A 20,700-nucleotide genomic window follows, 5' to 3' on the forward strand; every position below is an offset into this window, starting at 1 on the left:
GCTAGTGCTTTAGCTCCAATGTGGAGGGACTCATGTAGCTGGCGGGCATCTTTTAGTGTCCATAATCCTTTTGCAGCGGTGTCTGCTTTGTCATTACCGATTTGGTAAAACCCTTTGATTGGGTTGTGGCTGTTGACGTGGATGACCGATATGGTGCCTTTTCAGGAGAAAAGTGCTTCTTCTAGCATTAGACAGACCGTGGATGTTGACACGCCAAGCCCCAACATGGCCAAGCAAAGTTTGGCTACGAACATTGAATCGGTCACTATGTTGAGGTGTTCCGTTGGGAACAGTCCACAGGCTAGTACTACGGCCGTCGCTTCTAATTGCTGGACTGAAAGTGCACGATCGGTCATTTTAATGCTGTGCCATTCTCCTCCCAATTGCCATACTGCTGCCACGGTTGAGGTTGCTGAGGATGCATCTGTGAAGACCGTTGGTCCCTGTTGGGGCCAGTCCATGATTTTCCATGGGAGGTTGATGTTGACAACTTTCAGTATTTGAGCCCAAGGGGGCTTAATAGCGTATTGAACTTCTCCGCGAAATCCGGCAAGGGCTATGGCTAGAGATTCTGAAATCGCTACTGATTGCAGTAGCAGCTGTTTACAAAAGGGTAGATATATTGTGGCGGGTTCGATACCTAGGTGTCTTAGGGCAAGTTTTCAGCCTTTCATGATGAGATTACCAAGGCACTTGGCTCCTGGAGAGAATGCGCGTGACAGTTTTCCTAGGACTATCCACTGTATTGGTTGAACTTTTTGAGGGGGGCCCCAGGCTAGTGCCCCTACTCCCCCCCTTTCCGTGAAGTATACATACAGATCAAGTGGTTCATTTGGGTTCCACCTGGCGAGCGTACTTGATGATACTTGTCACTTGATAAAATCGAGAGAGTTCATTGCTTCTGTCGTCAGAGTCTTTTGCTCCCATGGGTTTTTTCATTTTAAAAGATCGTGCAGGGGAGCCATGGTTTCAGGAGGAACCAGGACAATATTGCGGAGCCATTGTAAGGATCCCACTAATTGTTGCATATCATGGTGTATTTTGATATCCTGACGGATTTTTATCTGGGGGGGGGGGGGTGGGGGGGGGGGGGAGGGGTTATGTAAGAACTTGTGATCCCCACTCCCAAAAAACTTACACGTGGTCCTTTTTTAATTTTCGCGCTCGTGATTTCAAACCCATTTGTTTCTAGAGTTTCTGAGACTGTTGACACTAGCTGGTCCACTTGACTTCCTGACAGCGCAGTGATCAGGATATCGTCCATGTATTGGATGATAGTTGCAGTCGGGTCACTGCGCCAAACTGGCGCCAGCACCCGATCCACCGTGATCTGGCAGATAGTAGGCGAGTTGATCATTCCTTGAGGCAGCACTTTCCACTGGAAGCGTAAGTTGGGGCGTTGGCTGTTTGGAAACATGACAGAGAAAGCAAACCGCTCCTTGTCTTCTTCATGTAGAGGTATCGAGAAAAAACAGTCCTTAATATCTAGGACGGCACAAGGTTGCCCTTCTGGTATCATAGAGTTCATAGGCAATAACATTTGAACAGGACCCATTGGTTGAATTACCTTGTTTACTTCACACAGGTGATGGAGGAGGCGAAATCCTTCACCGGTTCGCTTGGGTATTAAAAAAACTGGAGTGTTCCATGGGCTAGTAGAAGGCTTTATATGATGTGCTTCCACTCGAGTGGGCAGCCGAGCTCCACCACAGCCCTCTCTCACTCCCCCTCCTCAAAGAGGAATGGGGAGAAAATATGTAAAAAAGGGCTCAAGGGTTGAGATAAGGACGAGAAAATCACGCAATAATTATTGTAACGGGCAAAACAGACTCAGCATAAGAAGATAGTAAGATTTATTGCTCTTTACTAACAAGCTAGAGAAGTGAGAAACAAAGGAAAGAAACCAAAAGCACCTTCCCCCCCCATCCACCCTCTTCCACCTCCTCCCCCCGGGCAGCGCAGGGGAACGGGGGAATGGGGGTTATGGTCAGTCTACAGCACTTCTTCTCTGCCGCTCCTTCTCGGTCACTCTCGTTCCCTGTGCTGTGGGGTCCCACCCACGGGATGCAGTCCTTGACGAACTGATCCGGCGTGGGCTTCCCACAGGCAGCAGCTCTTCCAGAACTGCTCCAGATATGGGTCCGTACCACGGGGTCCATCCCTCAGGAGAAAACTGCTCCAACCTGGCTCCCCTACGGGCAGAAGCTCCTGCCAGGTCACCTGCTCCTGCGTGGGCTCCTCTCCACGGGCTACAGGTCCAGCCCAGAATCTGCTCTGGCAGGGGTCTTCACAGGCAGCAGCTTCCATCGGTGCAGGGCCACCTGCTCCACCGTGGTCTCCTCCACGGGCTGCAGCATGGAACCCTGCTCCACCGTGGTACTCCATGGGCTGCAGGGGACATCCTGCTTCACCATGGTCCTCACCACAGGCCACAGGGGACTTCTGCTCCGGCACCTGGAGCACCTCTCCCCCTCCTTCTACACTGACCTTGGCACCTGCAAGGCTGTTTCTCACTCCCTTGACTCTCCTGGCTGCTGTGTGGCACAGCGTTTTTATCCCTGTCTTAAATATGCTCTCACAGAGGCGCAAAACAACATCGCTTATTGGCTCAGCTCTGGAAAACAATGGGCCCCTTCCCAAACATGGGGCAGCTTCTAGATCTTTCTCACAGAAACCACCCTTATGGCCCCCTGCTACCAAAACCTTGCCACGTAAACCCACTACAATATGACCTCGTTGTAGTTCGCGGTCGACTAACTCAAGAAGAACACCCATTCGAGGCTTCGACAGGGGCCACTGCTCGACCCACACTGGGTCGGATGATTTCCACATCATTTTAATCAGTGGAAGTGGGTATGCGGCAGTGGCCCTTACGGTAAATTTGTCACCCTGGCTTTTAATAGGGCTAAAACGTCCCTTCCCTACAGGGGAGGGACTCCTGACATGACATATAGGAAGAGAGTAATGGTTTTCTCTGGTCCCTTTTCAGTGTGGAGCATGATTGCAACCAATTGAGCGCTCTTCTGAGCTTGGGTTAATCCCCCAACTCCACCCATCATGGGGGCGTCTTCCAATTTCCAACTCGGAGGCCAGCTCGTCTCAGGGATAACTGTAGCGTCTGCTCCAGTATCAATAAAAAAGGAGACAGTAATGGTGGTGTCATTTAAGGTATCATAAAGGGAACAGATCTCCCACACCACTGGCAGGTTATCACATTTTACTGCCAGGGCCACCCTGGGGTCTCTCCCCAAGAGGGTGGTCCTTGCTGTCCTGAGATAAGGACAGGTTCAGCTGGACCATTGGTTGAGCCATAAAATTGGTCGCCTCTTAAGGGGGCAGTGGGTTCGGGGGCACCGCGCCCCATCTGGGGTTGGCATAGTTGGGCCGCCTCATATCCCAAGTGCGAAAGGGCTGTGCGCAGCCTAATTGCCCTCTCCCCCTCCCGTTTCCCTGGGTTTTAGATCTGCATTCCTTGGTGAAGTGCCCTTTCTTTCCATAGGCCCAACACAGTCCTCTAGGTCGGTTTTGGCATGGGGGGAGCGCTGTTGGCAGACCCCCCAACTGAGGGAAATTTGCCGTGACGTGGCCTGCCTGGCCACATTTAAAACACGCTATCACGTTAGCTACTGTGGTGCGAACAGCTACTTGGATCAGGGTTAGGTGCTCTTATTTCGCGACATGTTTAATCATGTCCACGATGCTAGAGCCCGCCGGCAGTGATCGCAAGATTTCTTTGGTTGCTGAATTACACTGCTGGCATAGGCATTCTGCTACGACGGGGCCTTTTGACTCCACAGGCAATGTCGAAGAGTTGACCGCTGCCTGGAGACGATCTACAAATTGCGTAAAGCTCTCACTTTCACTTTGTTTTATTGTTGACCATGTGTTGTGGTTTAACCCAGCCGGCAGCTAAACACCACGCAGCCGTTCGCTCACCCTCCCCCCTCCCTCTCTGGGACGGGGGAGAGAAATGGAAAGTGAAGCCCGTGAGTTGAGATAAAGACAGTTTAATAAGACAGGAAAATAATAATAACAATAATAACAATAATAATACAATGGTGATAATAGGGAAATAATAATAATATGTACAAACAAGTGATGCACAATGCAATTGCTCACCACTTGCTGACCGATGCCCAGCCTAACCCCGAGCAGTCCGGCCCCCTCCCCCCGGCTAGCCACCCCTATATATTGTTTAGCATGACGTCAGATGGTATGGAATACCCCTTTGGCTAGTTTGGGTCACCTGTCCTGGGTCTGTCCCCTCCCAGCTCTTACTGCACCCCCAGCCTGCCCGTTGGCAGGACAGAGCAAAAGGCTGAGATGTCCTTGGCTTAGTATAAGCACTGCTCTGCAACAATTAAAGCATTGGGGTGTTATCAGCACTCTTCTCATCCTAAGCCCAAACACAGCATTCCACCAGCTACTAGGAAGAAAATTAATTCTGTTCTAACTGAAACCAGGACATCATGGCAATGATTTGGTTCTGTGATTCTGTAATTCTATGATAACTCTAGAAGCTGTACGAATAGCTTCTCTGGCCGCATGAGTAGTTGCCATAACTTCATGGGCCCGCAGGCCCTGGGCTTGCGCCTGGGGGGGTGATCATTGTTGGGTCCGTACCCATTAGCTGCTGCAGGCTAGAGCCATATAGTGCGTGATCCGCCCCAGTTACTTGGACCAGTTGTCTCGTACAGTTGTCCTCCCATTCTTGTTTAAAAACGATCATCCCTGCCCCATCAAAGATCAGTCTACAAGTTTGTTTTATACCAAACAGGAGCATATCGTCTCCCCCGAAAACACCATCTATGAGGCTGGAGACCACTGCAGAATTAAGCACTTTATCTGCGATAGCTTTAACAATTGCTTGTACATCCTTAGGGTTTATTGGCGAGTGGACCCTCTGTCCCCTGTCCGTCACCTGGACTGGGAACGCCAGTGTGGCTGATGGGGCCCAGTCGGCACACGGAATCTTAATTTTCCTCCAATCCATGAGAGGAATTTCTCCCCCTCGCGGTTCTGCTTTATTTCGGATGGGGATATTTTTGTTTGACTCTATCTGTCCCAATTTCCTCCTCCTCCTCCGAATTTGAATCAGTATCTGATCCGGAGTCTGAACTCGACTGGCTAGTCACCTCCGAGTTCTGTAACTCTTCCGTCGAGTTCCGGCCCCACCCACCACCCTTGCAGGCAGGCTGCTCTCTCCCTCGTGGCTCGCCCTGCCTTCTTCTCGGCGAGGTGTTTGCCCCACAACAGCATTTTTTCGGATGGATGTTCCGATCGGCTCTCTGCCCCTCTCTCACGCTTCTACCTCCTTCCCGGTCGCCCCACAACCCTTCTCTTTCTTGTTCTCCTCCTCCCATTTGCACGTGTTAGTTAAATCTAGCACTTTCTCCCCGCTCCCACCAGAGGCATCTTCGCCCCACCCTTCGTCTTCTAGTTCGGCGCCGTCTTGGGGCACATATGGCGGTGGTCTTGCCCAGATTTCCTCAGACCCTGGTTCCCCAGAGGCATCCCTGGCTTCCTCAGCTAACCCACCCCATTGCTTATGTAATTGTGATACAACCTTCACAAAGGTTTCCATCTTCCTTGTTGGTCCAGGAGAGTCCTCCCCGCCAGGCTGGTCCTGCCACTCTGGCCACTGTTCACCCGAATCCAGGAGTTTTCCCGGGTTTCGGCACCACTTGTTGCCTTCAAGGGGCAGTGGCGACCTGCTTCAGGAACGGCACGGCGACCAACCCCAGGCCGCTCAGTCCATCAGCTCACAGACACCAATGTGGTGGATGGCAAATGGCGTTTATTGTCGAGTCACATGGTGTTATATAGCCTAGGCCCAAAACGTCACTTCCGCTTGCTTACGTCACAGAGCACGCGCTACTGCCCATCAAGGGAGGGGCTCCAACTTTCCGTACAGCACGACATCTTCCAGCCTCCAGACCCTAACTACCCACATGTTCCCTACCTTTGGATTTCTCGTAGATATGCCTGGTGGCCACTAGAGAAACAAGGGACATTTTTAATGCCAAACTCTCTTGCAGGCGCTAACTCTGCAACTCCTCAGCAGGCAGACCCGGTGAGAAGGATGAAGACTCCCCATGCAGGTGAGGACGAGGCTTCATGCACGCTGTCTGGAGGCAAAGGGAAGCGCAGAGGCTGGGAGCAGTGCACTTGTCTTGGGATGAATGAGAAGGGCACTGCTGGGTCCCTTCCTCTGCTTCCTGGGGTCCCATCCTACCCTGAAATCCCCAGTGCTGCTTCACGGATCCTACTTCACTGCTGGGAAGGTCTCCAGCAAAGCCATCTTTCATAGATTTGGAATCTTCGGAAGGGCTTCTCCAGAGGTTTGCACCTCTCTGGCCACACTTTGGGAGAGGTGGTGTCTCCCCTGTGCAATGCAGACAGTTCTAGCTCGGTGGGCACACAGGGCTCGCGCATCCTCCGCCTCCGCCTGCTCTCTTTGTGCACTTGCTGCTCCTTCTGGGATGGCAGCTGGTGTGGCACACTGCCAGAGAGGAGGAACCTGTGGAGGTCTGTCATGCTAAAGGCCCTCCCCAGCACTGTGCAACCATTGCTCTTGGAGAAAGCACAGAAAGCCTTCTCCATTGCCTGTCCCGAGCACAAAGCACTGCCCGCTCTGCCTTCAGCTTTACCTGTGCACATGTCAGGAATGGTCATGCCCTTGGAGAGAACCCATCGGAAGGAGGAGGGGGAGGGTTCTGATTAACCCTCGGGGTGGACCACCATGCGAGGGAAACACCAACGGCAAGGAAGAGCTCTAGCTTTTGAAGGCATATAGGAGATGAGACAAGAGGGTCGGACGTCTCTGCACATCGGCAGAAGCTGCCAGACGGTGAGCGAAATAGTTGCTCTCCTTAGCAGAGATGCCTGCTGACCTTTGCCGTGTTCTTGTCTGGAACTTTCACCTTCCCCCACACGGTCCCTACCAAAGTCCTGGATCAAGCACACGTCTTTGACATCGTCCATGTCCTGTGCTAGCCCAGTGTACGGCTGCGATTGGTAGTGGAAGGCTTTTGCACGATGAGCTCGTATGAAGATGCTGGGCAGTTGGCATGTCACTCCTCTTGTTCCTTTTCACTCAGACAGCAAAGGAGGAATCTCTCTCCTTGGTGTGAGGGTCCTATCAAATAGCCAGGTCAAGTCTGCGTGTGAGATTTAATCACTGCACCAGCAAGGGAGTGGACTCTTCCATTGTAAACTGTCTTGCAGGTAGGAGCTGCCCAAATGCTCTGCTTTCCTATACAGTCAGGGGAAGACTCAACATGGTTGTGTTTTAACCCTGGCTGGCAGCTAAACACCACAGAGACACTCACTCACTCTGCCCAAGTGGGATGCAGGAGAGAATCCAAAAGCTAAAAGTGTAGGAACTTGGGTGTTTGAGATAACGTCGGTTGAACAGGTAAAGTCCAAACGCCTTTCTCATCCTCAGTCCAAAACTCCGCACCCTACTAGCTCCAATAATGAAAATTAACTCTATCCCAGAGAAAACGTGGGCAGCCTTGCAGGGGAGGGCCAAGGCTGACCCGAACTACCCACAAAGAAAATCTGTCCTGGAAGAACAGTGTGTGGAGGGCTGCCTGAAGGGCCCACAGCAGGGAAATGACAGAAGCTTACCGCTCCAGAAATTCTGACTTCCAAGGACCTCCAGCAAGTGCTTTGTCATCTCAACTATCCCCATGCAAATAAGCTGGACCCCAGGCTGCCAGTGTGCAGTGCAATTTCCCAGCACAGAGCAGGACAGCCTGCACTGTGTGGAATGCCCTCTTCCCTGTGCTGTAAGGAAAGATCATCTCTTTCCTCTGCTCCTTCCAGGGGGGAATGCTTGCAAAGAAAGTCCTTCCTTGACAAACGCTTGGAAATCAGCAGAGCTGGGGCCCCCTCTGTGAACGTGGCTTTGGTTTGTGAGGAATGGGTTTCCTCTGAATTTTAATGAGGGTCATCAGCTGCAGACGAGAGCCAAGTCCTTGTGGATAAGGCAAGGAACTAACCAAAGTAATGATTTCCTGAGGAGCAGCAAGGTGTGAGAGTGGAGCTCAGCTGGGATGTCCACAATGTCATTCAGCTGATTATCAAATCAGAAGAGATCAGCTTCCATCAGAACAGACACTGGACATGCCTTTGAGCACAGGTTACTGTTGAGAACGCCTCTGTCTCAAAGTGTTTGGGTAACACACAGATCAAACTTGGACCATTCTAAGGGTTGGTCAAATATTTCTAGGGGATAAGCCTGTTGTACAAAGGAGAGTGAAAGCTAAGGGAAAGGATGGGCATTCATTACCTGCTTATGGCTCATACTGTTGCTCCAGCTGAAACAAGCAAACATATGGCGACCACACACATACAAGAGAGAACAAAGAGGGAATCGCCTGGAAAGCATAGGATTTCAGAGCTGTTGGACATTGTCCTTGCAGGGAGGGCGTCTCAACCTCTTGGGTGTGTTATCAGCATCTCAGCAATTGTTGTTTCTTCACGGAAACCAAAGGCGCAGTAAAGACTAGGAGCACCCCTGACTCGATACAGAAGGTTATGGAGATTCCCGGTTTTGTGAAGACAGTGGTAGAAATGGAGAACGAGACAGGTGAGCAGAGCCATCCCCAAGCAGGCCTTTAACTGCCTGAAAGCAAAAGCTGGTTCACAGGGAAACCTTCCTGTGATCTCCTCTGCAGTTTGTCCTCAAAATAAAAAGCAGCATGAACCCCCTGACACTATAAACCCCCCTTTTTATAGTGAGGGGCCCAAAACTGAACACATCATTCAAGTTGCATCCTCATCAGAGGGACAATCTCTTCCCTTGTCCTGTTGGCCACACTATTTCTGATAGAAAATAGGGTGGATTGGGATGGGTTGGGTGGATTGATAAGTCTGAGTATATCCATCTTCTGTGGGACGGGGGCTTAGCCATGTGTCCTCCCTTCCAACCGTCTACTTAGAGAGTCCCCAAAGAAAGAGTATGCTGAGTGTGGACATCTGTCTGCAGGACGAGCACACCACATGTTGCGGAGGTTTTGGGGCAGTGGTATAGTGTTGCTGGTGGTTTCGTTGGTGGCGGAACGCTTTGGAGCAGGAGCGATATTGAGGGAAGGGGATGTGGCAGGAAGTCTGAAAAGTGGTGGCTGGAGGTGGAGAGGTAGGATCACCAAGCAGCCCTGCGTGATTTGGTGAGGTGTAAGGATTGGGCTGGTGACAATGATCCCTGCCAGAGTCAGAGGGATGCTAGGGGTATTTGGAAGGGGTGTGACCCAAGACCTCCCTCAGAGGCATCTGCTGTGCCACATTGAGGTGGACAGTCCCAGAAGGCCTGTGCCCTCTAACTCATGGGTCTTGACGTGTCTTGTTTTCTTCTTCTCTGGGGTGCACGGTGACTGTGCAGAGGAGCTCTGAGCAATAGAGGGTGAGTCTTTCTAATTGCCCACAAGGATTCCCTGAGGGGATACAGGCCTCGGAGGTGGCGAGTGACAACAGCTGCACCAGCAATGGCAGCTGCCCCTGAACCTGCACCATGAAGGAGCAGCATGAGCCCTCTGAAGCCTTCCCAGCAAAGACCATGGGCCCCTGCACTTCATCTTTGGGGCAGCTGCGAGCGCCTCACAGCCCTGAGTATATGAGTGGGGCTGCATGGTAGGATAAATTGGTCTAAAGTCATGTCATTGCTATCAGGCCCACATTTCCTGCCAAAATGATATGTTCTTCCACAAAAGCTGTGCCAAGAATTTCTTGTTCTTCTTTTGGGAAAGGTCTTTTCTTAATTTCCTCTTTTATCTCTTTTCATATGAACATTATGCTAAGACCTTGGGACCAAGATCCGCAGTGTCCAAGAGCTAATAAAGTTTTATCAACACTTAAGTAAGTATGCAGGATCCCACTCTTCTTTACTGTGGTATTCTTGGGGAACATCTAAGGTGGGTTGTATCACTGTGGACAGAAGTGAGCTTCTCTGGAATCTACTCCTCTGAGCTAGTTTGCCACAGAAGCCCTTCCAGTCCACAGCAGACTGAGACTGAGTCCACTGAGACTTTGGGAAGGGATGGATTTGATCCTAGGGGCACACCTCAATGATTTTAGGCACATCCTATTCCAGCAGAGTGTATTACTGTGCTGGGGAGTGGAAAGCTTTCAAAGAATGGGCTCAGAGGAAGATGCTTGGGGGTGGGGGTGGGGGTGGGGTGGGCAGGAACGGGTCATTGTGAGATTTCCCTCCGTTGCTGTAGGGTAAAGATGAGTGTGTCACCCTTTTGTGAGACTTCCCTGTGACAAGTAGGGCAAGTCACAAGGCCTTCCTCTGCCCAGGGAAGCAATGAACATTCTTCACCCTACCCTCTCTTGCAGTTCCTATCTCTGGAGCTCCTCATCTTACAGTCCCTGGTGGAAAGAACATGACTCCCCATGCAGGTGAGATCTTGTCTTCATGGATGCTGTCTGGAGGCAAATGGAGGCAGAGAGGTTGGGAGCAGTGCACTTGTCTTGGGATGTATTAGGAAGGCTGTGCTGGTCTCTTTCTCTGTCATCTGTGTTCCCGTCTTTCATTGGAGCCTCCAGAGTTTCTTAAAAGTTTATACTACGGAGCCAGGAAGGTGTCAAACAAGGGCAGCTCTCTCAGAAAGTGGCATCCTCATAAGGGCTTCTCCAGAGATTTTAAAGTCTTTGGCCAGGCTTTGGGGCAGGTGAAGTCTCCCCTCTCCAATACGAATTCTTCTAGCTCGTTGAGCACAGAGGGCTCAGGCATCTTCAGACCCCTCCCAGCTGTGTTTGTACACTTGCTGCTCCTTCTGGTCTAGCAGCTGGTGTGAGGCATTGTCAGAGAAGAGGAATATGTAGAGGTTTAAAATATAATACCTAGCCTTCATACACTGTTTTAGACCTGGTGGGCAGCTAAAAACTACACGTTTGTTCGCTTCTGTTCCTCTAAAAGTTTGAAGAAGTCGAAAAGTAATAGTGAGAACGAAAATTACTTGAAAGAAAAAATATTTTTATATGCAAGACAAACGCTGCAAGAAAAAGCAAAGCCAAATACAGAAGTCATTCACTACTTCTAATTGGTAGGCAGTGGCAAAGCAGTGATCTCTCAGACGTTATGAGGATTCCCTTCTCCCAAAACAATCAGTATCCCTTACATGGAAAAAACATCTCTAGACATTCCTATGGTTCTTTAAAGCAATATCCTCTGCCACTTTACAAAGACAAGGATCTCCTTCCTATGACACAATGTCAGTTTCCCAGTGGCTCCCCTCTTCCTTTGCAGGAAGGACCGTGAACAGAAACAGGAGGGCGCGGGGAGACTTGGAGACAAATAACAGTGAGAAACTGGCTGTGTTGCGGAGACAACTGGAAGCCTCACAGCACGCAGCCCCACCTCCGGAGGAAGTGGCCAACACCCAGGCTTCCCTGCAGGCAATCTCTGAAAAAATGCAATCTCTGACGACATCTTTGCAAAACATAGAGGCATCTAGAAAGCAAGACCTTGAGGTCCTCAGAGCAGAGATGCAGGCTAAAATAAGCAATGATTTGGAGGCAGCAAAGAGGTCGTGGTCTGAGGAGAACCTGCTGGAGATCGACAATAAACTAGGTGAGCACTACAATCCCCAAAGAAGCCTTTGACCTGTGGTTTAACCCCGTTGGGTAGTGAAACACTACACAGCTGCTCCCTCATGTTCCTCTAAGAGGATGGGGGAGAGAAGTGGCAAGGTAATAGTGAGAAAGCACACGGGTTGAGATATAGGCAGTTTAATAGGCAAGGCAAGACATCTGCTGCAAGCACAAGCAAAGCAAAATTCAGAAGCCATTCACTGCTTCTGACCGGTGGGCAGATGTTCCGCCATCACAAGGAAAGCAGGGCTCCACCAGAGGCAGTACTTTGTTGGGAAGACAAGCGCCAAAACTGTGAATGTCTCCCCTTCCTCCTTCTTCACCCCAGCTTTTATTGCTGAACAAGGTGTCGCATGGGATCCCTTTGGGCAGCTGGGGTCTGCTGTCCTTGCTGTGTTCCCCCACTGCAGCTTGGGCACCCCCAACACCCTCCCTGGCAGAGCATGATGACAAGCAGAGGGGCCCTTGACAGTGCAGAAGCCCTGCCCAGAACAACGAAAACTTCTGCCAGTTAACAACAATATTTTCATCACAAAACCAAAACACCACGTCGTACCAGCTCCAATGAAGACAGGTAACCCATGCCGGACAAAAACTGGATGGCCTCCTGAAGGCAAATGGTGTCATTCGGTGACACCACTGAAAGAGCTAGTCTCCGGAGTTCCCCCCATGGTTGTGAGAAGGACAGCCCTCTCTTTGGGCTAGTTCACGTTTCCCACTCCACTGACACAGCCCCATGACAGGGTAGTGCCTGCTGGTGGTAAGGCTGTTTCTTCTCTCCCTCCCCTTTAAAGGGATTTGGCTTGGTAGTTTATCTATGATGCCTGCACGTGGTGAAAGTTGCAGGTGGGGTTCTAGGAACATCCACCTCCAGGCTCTGACACCATCCCTCTCTTTCTCACTCACATTGCTCATCAACAAAGAGTCATCCCACCCACGGCCCACAGATCCCACCTGAAGGGACGCAGTGGAGCAATTCCTACCCTCCATCCCTCCCAGCAGCACATTGACAACCCTTCTGGCAGGATCCCGAAGCCACTTCTCCTTGTCCATCCCTCTGGAATTCAGTCTATGCAAACCAAGGCTTGGAAGGTGGAAGGACCTTCTCCATTCTGTCCTCCTCCTCCATCCAGAGCCCAAATGCCATGGACTATGGAGAAGGAGTCATTTATGAGGGAGAATTGCTGTGAGGGACTGAAAGCCCTGGGAAGCGACTGTAGGGGAGGGAACTAGTGTTCAGTCCTTTGGTAAGCCCCACTTCTCTTGCAGTGGCTAAGTAATGCCCTCTCAGCCCTTGTGTGGATTCCCTCCTCCCAAAACAATCAGTATCCCTTGCGCGGAAAGAACACCTCAGGAACCATTCATGCTACAATGAGAATCCCCCTTCGCACTGAAACGAGCAGAGCATTTTCTCTGACTTTTCTAAGACAAAATGCCCTCCCCCTTTCGAAAGAAAAGGACGCACTTCCCATGAAGCGATGTCACTTTCCCAGTGGCTCCTCTCTTTCTTTGCAGGAAGGACCGTGGACAGAAACACCGCAAGGGCGCTGGAATCCATACGGGAGGAGGTGGGGAGAATTCTGACTGAGAAGCTGGATGTGTTGCAGAGCCAACAGGAAGCCTCACAGCACGCAGCCCCACCTCCGGAGGAAGTGGCCAACACCCAGGCTTCCCTGCAGGCAATCTCTGAAAAAATGCAATCTCTGACGACATCTTTGCAAAACATAGAGGCATCTAGAAAGCAAGACCTTGAGGTCCTCAGAGCAGAGATGCAGGCTAAAATAAGCAATGATTTGGAGGCAGCAAAGAGGTCGTGGTCTGAGGAGAACCTGCTGGAGATCGACAATAAACTAGGTGAGCACTACAATCCCCAAAGAAGCCTTTGACCTGTGGTTTAACCCCGTTGGGTAGTGAAACACTACACAGCTGCTCCCTCATGTTCCTCTAAGAGGATGGGGGAGAGAAGTGGCAAGGTAATAGTGAGAAAGCACACGGGTTGAGATATAGGCAGTTTAATAGGCAAGGCAAGACATCTGCTGCAAGCACAAGCAAAGCAAAATTCAGAAGCCATTCACTGCTTCTGACCGGTGGGCAGATGTTCCGCCATCACAAGGAAAGCAGGGCTCCACCAGAGGCAGTACTTTGTTGGGAAGACAAGCGCCAAAACTGTGAATGTCTCCCCTTCCTCCTTCTTCACCCCAGCTTTTATTGCTGAACAAGGTGTCGCATGGGATCCCTTTGGGCAGCTGGGGTCTGCTGTCCTTGCTGTGTTCCCCCACTGCAGCTTGGGCACCCCCAACACCCTCCCTGGCAGAGCATGATGACAAGCAGAGGGGCCCTTGACAGTGCAGAAGCCCTGCCCAGAACAACGAAAACTTCTGCCAGTTAACAACAATATTTTCATCACAAAACCAAAACACCACGTCGTACCAGCTCCAATGAAGACAGGTAACCCATGCCGGACAAAAACTGGATGGCCTCCTGAAGGCAAATGGTGTCATTCGGTGACACCACTGAAAGAGCTAGTCTCCGGAGTTCCCCCCATGGTTGTGAGAAGGACAGCCCTCTCTTTGGGCTAGTTCACGTTTCCCACTCCACTGACACAGCCCCATGACAGGGTAGTGCCTGCTGGTGGTAAGGCTGTTTCTTCTCTCCCTCCCCTTTAAAGGGATTTGGCTTGGTAGTTTATCTATGATGCCTGCACGTGGTGAAAGTTGCAGGTGGGGTTCTAGGAACATCCACCTCCAGGCTCTGACACCATCCCTCTCTTTCTCACTCACATTGCTCATCAACAAAGAGTCATCCCACCCACGGCCCACAGATCCCACCTGAAGGGACGCAGTGGAGCAATTCCTACCCTCCATCCCTCCCAGCAGCACATTGACAACCCTTCTGGCAGGATCCCGAAGCCACTTCTCCTTGTCCATCCCTCTGGAATTCAGTCTATGCAAACCAAGGCTTGGAAGGTGGAAGGACCTTCTCCATTCTGTCCTCCTCCTCCATCCAGAGCCCAAATGCCATGGACTATGGAGAAGGAGTCATTTATGAGGGAGAATTGCTGTGAGGGACTGAAAGCCCTGGGAAGCGACTGTAGGGGAGGGAACTAGTGTTCAGTCCTTTGGTAAGCCCCACTTCTCTTGCAGTGGCTAAGTAATGCCCTCTCAGCCCTTGTGTGGATTCCCTCCTCCCAAAACAATCAGTATCCCTTGCGCGGAAAGAACACCTCAGGAACCATTCATGCTACAATGAGAATCCCCCTTCGCACTGAAACGAGCAGAGCATTTTCTCTGACTTTTCTAAGACAAAATGCCCTCCCCCTTTCGAAAGAAAAGGACGCACTTCCCATGAAGCGATGTCACTTTCCCAGTGGCTCCTCTCTTTCTTTGCAGGAAGGACCGTGGACAGAAACACCGCAAGGGCGCTGGAATCCATACGGGAGGAGGTGGGGAGAATTCTGACTGAGAAGCTGGATGTGTTGCAGAGCCAACAGGAAGCCTCACAGCACGCAGCCCCACCTCCGGAGGAAGTGGCCAACACCCAGGCTTCCCTGCAGGCAATCTCTGAAAAAATACAGTCTCTGACGACGTCTTTGCAAAACATAGAGGCATCTAGAAAGCAAGACCTTGAGGTCCTCAGAGCAGAGATGCAGGCTAAAATAAGCAATGATTTGGAGGCAGCAAAGAGGTCGTGGTCTGAGGAGAACCTGCTGGAGATCGACAATAAACTAGGTGAGCACTACAATCCCCAAAGAAGCCTTTGACCTGTGGTTTAACCCCGTTGGGTAGTGAAACACTACACAGCTGCTCCCTCATGTTCCTCTAAGAGGATGGGGGAGAGAAGTGGCAAGGTAATAGTGAGAAAGCACACGGGTTGAGATATAGGCAGTTTAATAGGCAAGGCAAGACATCTGCTGCAAGCACAAGCAAAGCAAAATTCAGAAGCCATTCACTGCTTCTGACCGGTGGGCAGATGTTCCGCCATCACAAGGAAAGCAGGGCTCCACCAGAGGCAGTACTTTGTTGGGAAGACAAGCGCCAAAACTGTGAATGTCTCCCCTTCCTCCTTCTTCACCCCAGCTTTTATTGCTGAACAAGGTGTCGCATGGGATCCCTTTGGGCAGCTGGGGTCTGCTGTCCTTGCTGTGTTCCCCCACTGCAGCTTGGGCACCCCCAACACCCTCCCTGGCAGAGCATGATGACAAGCAGAGGGGCCCTTGACAGTGCAGAAGCCCTGCCCAGAACAACGAAAACTTCTGCCAGTTAACAACAATATTTTCATCACAAAACCAAAACACCACGTCGTACCAGCTCCAATGAAGACAGGTAACCCATGCCGGACAAAAACTGGATGGCCTCCTGAAGGCAAATGGTGTCATTCGGTGACACCACTGAAAGAGCTAGTCTCCGGAGTTCCCCCCATGGTTGTGAGAAGGACAGCCCTCTCTTTGGGCTAGTTCACGTTTCCCACTCCACTGACACAGCCCCATGACAGGGTAGTGCCTGCTGGTGGTAAGGCTGTTTCTTCTCTCCCTCCCCTTTAAAGGGATTTGGCTTGGTAGTTTATCTATGATGCCTGCACGTGGTGAAAGTTGCAGGTGGGGTTCTAGGAACATCCACCTCCAGGCTCTGACACCATCCCTCTCTTTCTCACTCACATTGCTCATCAACAAAGAGTCATCCCACCCACGGCCCACAGATCCCACCTGAAGGGACGCAGTGGAGCAATTCCTACCCTCCATCCCTCCCAGCAGCACATTGACAACCCTTCTGGCAGGATCCCGAAGCCACTTCTCCTTGTCCATCCCTCTGGAATTCAGTCTATGCAAACCAAGGCTTGGAAGGTGGAAGGACCTTCTCCATTCTGTCCTCCTCCTCCATCCAGAGCCCAAATGCCATGGACTATGGAGAAGGAGTCATTTATGAGGGAGAATTGCTGTGAGGGACTGAAAGCCCTGGGAAGCAACTGTAGGGGAGGGAACTAGTGTTCAGTCCTTTGGTAAGCCCCACTTCTCTTGCAGTGGCTAAGTAATGCCCTCTCAGCCCTTGTGTGGATTCCCTCCTCCCAAAACAATCAGTATCCCTTGCGCGGAAAGAACACCTCAGGAACCATTCATGCTACAATGAGAATCCCCCTTCGCACTGAAACGAGCAGAGCATTTTCTCTGACTTTTCTAAGACAAAATGCCCTCCCCCTTTCGAAAGAAAAGGACGCACTTCCCATGAAGCGATGTCACTTTCCCAGTGGCTCCTCTCTTTCTTTGCAGGAAGGACCGTGGACAGAAACACCGCAAGGGCGCTGGAATCCATACGGGAGGAGGTGGGGAGAATTCTGACTGAGAAGCTGGATGTGTTGCAGAGCCAACAGGAAGCCTCACAGCACGCAGCCCCACCTCCGGAGGAAGTGGCCAACACCCAGGCTTCCCTGCAGGCAATCTCTGAAAAAATACAGTCTCTGACGACGTCTTTGCAAAACATAGAGGCATCTAGAAAGCAAGACCTTGAGGTCCTCAGAGCAGAGATGCAGGCTAAAATAAGCAATGATTTGGAGGCAGCAAAGAGGTCGTGGTCTGAGGAGAACCTGCTGGAGATCGACAATAAACTAGGTGAGCACTACAATCCCCAAAGAAGCCTTTGACCTGTGGTTTAACCCCGTTGGGTAGTGAAACACTACACAGCTGCTCCCTCATGTTCCTCTAAGAGGATGGGGGAGAGAAGTGGCAAGGTAATAGTGAGAAAGCACACGGGTTGAGATATAGGCAGTTTAATAGGCAAGGCAAGACATCTGCTGCAAGCACAAGCAAAGCAAAATTCAGAAGCCATTCACTGCTTCTGACCGGTGGGCAGATGTTCCGCCATCACAAGGAAAGCAGGGCTCCACCAGAGGCAGTACTTTGTTGGGAAGACAAGCGCCAAAACTGTGAATGTCTCCCCTTCCTCCTTCTTCACCCCAGCTTTTATTGCTGAACAAGGTGTCGCATGGGATCCCTTTGGGCAGCTGGGGTCTGCTGTCCTTGCTGTGTTCCCCCACTGCAGCTTGGGCACCCCCAACACCCTCCCTGGCAGAGCATGATGACAAGCAGAGGGGCCCTTGACAGTGCAGAAGCCCTGCCCAGAACAACGAAAACTTCTGCCAGTTAACAACAATATTTTCATCACAAAACCAAAACACCACGTCGTACCAGCTCCAATGAAGACAGGTAACCCATGCCGGACAAAAACTGGATGGCCTCCTGAAGGCAAATGGTGTCATTCGGTGACACCACTGAAAGAGCTAGTCTCCGGAGTTCCCCCCATGGTTGTGAGAAGGACAGCCCTCTCTTTGGGCTAGTTCACGTTTCCCACTCCACTGACACAGCCCCATGACAGGGTAGTGCCTGCTGGTGGTAAGGCTGTTTCTTCTCTCCCTCCCCTTTAAAGGGATTTGGCTTGGTAGTTTATCTATGATGCCTGCACGTGGTGAAAGTTGCAGGTGGGGTTCTAGGAACATCCACCTCCAGGCTCTGACACCATCCCTCTCTTTCTCACTCACATTGCTCATCAACAAAGAGTCATCCCACCCACGGCCCACAGATCCCACCTGAAGGGACGCAGTGGAGCAATTCCTACCCTCCATCCCTCCCAGCAGCACATTGACAACCCTTCTGGCAGGATCCCGAAGCCACTTCTCCTTGTCCATCCCTCTGGAATTCAGTCTATGCAAACCAAGGCTTGGAAGGTGGAAGGACCTTCTCCATTCTGTCCTCCTCCTCCATCCAGAGCCCAAATGCCATGGACTATGGAGAAGGAGTCATTTATGAGGGAGAATTGCTGTGAGGGACTGAAAGCCCTGGGAAGCGACTGTAGGGGAGGGAACTAGTGTTCAGTCCTTTGGTAAGCCCCACTTCTCTTGCAGTGGCTAAGTAATGCCCTCTCAGCCCTTGTGTGGATTCCCTCCTCCCAAAACAATCAGTATCCCTTGCGCGGAAAGAACACCTCAGGAACCATTCATGCTACAATGAGAATCCCCCTTCGCACTGAAACGAGCAGAGCATTTTCTCTGACTTTTCTAAGACAAAATGCCCTCCCCCTTTCGAAAGAAAAGGACGCACTTCCCATGAAGCGATGTCACTTTCCCAGTGGCTCCTCTCTTTCTTTGCAGGAAGGACCGTGGACAGAAACACCGCAAGGGCGCTGGAATCCATACGGGAGGAGGTGGGGAGAATTCTGACTGAGAAGCTGGATGTGTTGCAGAGCCAACAGGAAGCCTCACAGCACGCAGCCCCACCTCCGGAGGAAGTGGCCAACACCCAGGCTTCCCTGCAGGCAATCTCTGAAAAAATACAGTCTCTGACGACGTCTTTGCAAAACATAGAGGCATCTAGAAAGCAAGACCTTGAGGTCCTCAGAGCAGAGATGCAGGCTAAAATAAGCAATGATTTGGAGGCAGCAAAGATGTCCTTGTCTGAGGAGAACCTCCTGAAGATAGACAGTAAACAAGGTGAGCACAGTAATTTCCAAGCAGGCAGACTCCCTAAAAGCCAACATTATTCTTTAGTGACATCATCCAGTGAGAAAGCCCCAAGCGTCTCGTAGAATGTGATCTAGAAATACAGCCCTTTCTTTGGGGGAAAGTGTTCCCATGTGTCCCTGTCGTGGTTTAACCCGGCCGGGAGCTAAACACCACACAGCCATTCACTCACCCTCCCCCCTCCCTCTCTGGGGCGGGGGATAGAAATGGAAAGTGAAGCCCGTGAGTTGAGATAAAGACAGTTTAATAAGACAGGAAAATAATAATAACAAAAATAATAATAACAATAATCATAATAATAATACAATGGTGATAATAGAAAAGTAATAATAATATGTACAAACAAGTGATGCACAATGCAATTGCTCACCACCCGCTGACCGATGCTCAGCCTAACCCCGAGCAGTCCGGCCCCCTCCCCCCGGCTAGCCACCCCTACATATTGTTTAGTATGATGTCAGATGGTATGGAATACCCCTTTGGCTAGTTTGGGTCACCTGTCCTGGGTCTGTCCCCTCCCAGCTCTTACTGCACCCCCAGCCTGCCCGTTGGCAGGACAGAGCAAAAGGCTGAGATGTCCTTGGCTTAGTATAAGCACTGCTCTGCAACAATTAAAGCATCGGGGTGTTATCAGCACTCTTCTCATCCTAAGCCCAAACACAGCATTCCACCAGCTACTAGGAAGAAAATTAATTCTGTTCTAACTGAAACCAGGACAGTCCCTCACCATTGAGACAGTTCCAATGCCTATATGGTGTCTGCAGGTTGTAAAGGTCCTTCTTCTCTCCCACTTTTTTCAAGGGAGTGTTTTTGATGAGCTCTCAGTAATCTGTAGCTTTGGTGAAGGTGTCTGTTGGGGCTCTAGGAACATTGACCTTAACATCCCACTGCTCTTTCTCCCTTTCACTTACTCATCTTCCTCATCGACATACAGTCTTCTCTCCCACAGCCCACCAAACCTGCCTGGAGAGAGACGTAGTTGGGCAATTCCTAGTCTCCATTTTACCAGGAAGACCTATCAGGCAGGATCATAGGATGTCTGTGTTTTCTGTATTCCTCTGGCACTCAATTCATACATGCAAATGTAAGGGAAACATAGAATCAAAGAATATTCCGATTTGGAAGGGACCCATAAGGATCATCAAGTCCAACTCCTGGCACCGCACAGGTCTACCCAAAAGTTTAGACCATGTGACTAAGTGCACAGTCCAACTGCTTTTTAAATTCAGAGAGGTTTGGTGAAGTAACTACTTCACTGGGGAGCCTGTTCCAGAGGGCAACCATCCTCTCAGTGAACAAACTCCTCCTGATGTCCAGCCTTATCTTCCCCTGCTTCAGCATAACACCATTCCTGTGGGTCCTATCACTGGTGTTTAGAAAGAATAAGTCACCTGCCTCTCCAATCCCCCTCGTGATGAAGTTGTAGACCGCAAGGAGGTCCCCCCTCAGCCTCCTCTTCTCCAGGCTGAACAGGCCCATTGACCTCATCCGCTCCTCATATGTCTTCCCCTTTAGGCCCTTCACCGTCTTCGTCGCCCTCCTCTGGACACTGTCCAACAGTTTTACATCCTTTTTCTATTGTGGTGCCCAGAA

General features: G+C 50.9%; 2 protein-coding genes across 31 annotated transcripts in view; one reads left to right on the forward strand and one right to left on the reverse strand.

The window, feature by feature from the left end:
• LOC137846083 (uncharacterized) overlaps positions 1–20,700 on the reverse strand; it is a 229,167-nt gene that overhangs the window by 88,050 nt on the left and 120,417 nt on the right. The gene's annotated exons all lie outside the window — the stretch shown is intronic.
• The window catches only part of LOC137846090 (E3 ubiquitin-protein ligase TRIM39-like), a 284,383-nt gene continuing 269,722 nt past the window's right edge, over positions 6,040–20,700 (forward strand). The window contains exons 1-8 of one of the 3 annotated variants that reach the window (XM_068663765.1): positions 6,040–6,101; positions 9,805–9,861; positions 10,345–10,407; positions 11,258–11,581; positions 13,117–13,455; positions 14,991–15,329; positions 16,865–17,203; positions 18,739–19,077. In XM_068663765.1, the coding sequence (XP_068519866.1) occupies positions 6,083–6,101; positions 9,805–9,861; positions 10,345–10,407; positions 11,258–11,581; positions 13,117–13,455; positions 14,991–15,329; positions 16,865–17,203; positions 18,739–19,077 (1,819 nt within the window). In that variant the 5' untranslated portion in view covers positions 6,040–6,082. Of the gene's footprint in view, positions 6,102–8,496; positions 8,597–9,804; positions 9,862–10,344; positions 10,408–11,257; positions 11,582–13,116; positions 13,456–14,990; positions 15,330–16,864; positions 17,204–18,738; positions 19,078–20,700 lie in introns of those variants that run through there. The other 2 variants (XM_068663764.1, XM_068663767.1) reach the window with 2 other exon arrangements.

Source organism: Anas acuta, chromosome 30 (assembly GCF_963932015.1).
Source record: "Anas acuta chromosome 30, bAnaAcu1.1, whole genome shotgun sequence".
NCBI classification, from domain to species: Eukaryota; Metazoa; Chordata; class Aves; order Anseriformes; family Anatidae; genus Anas; species Anas acuta.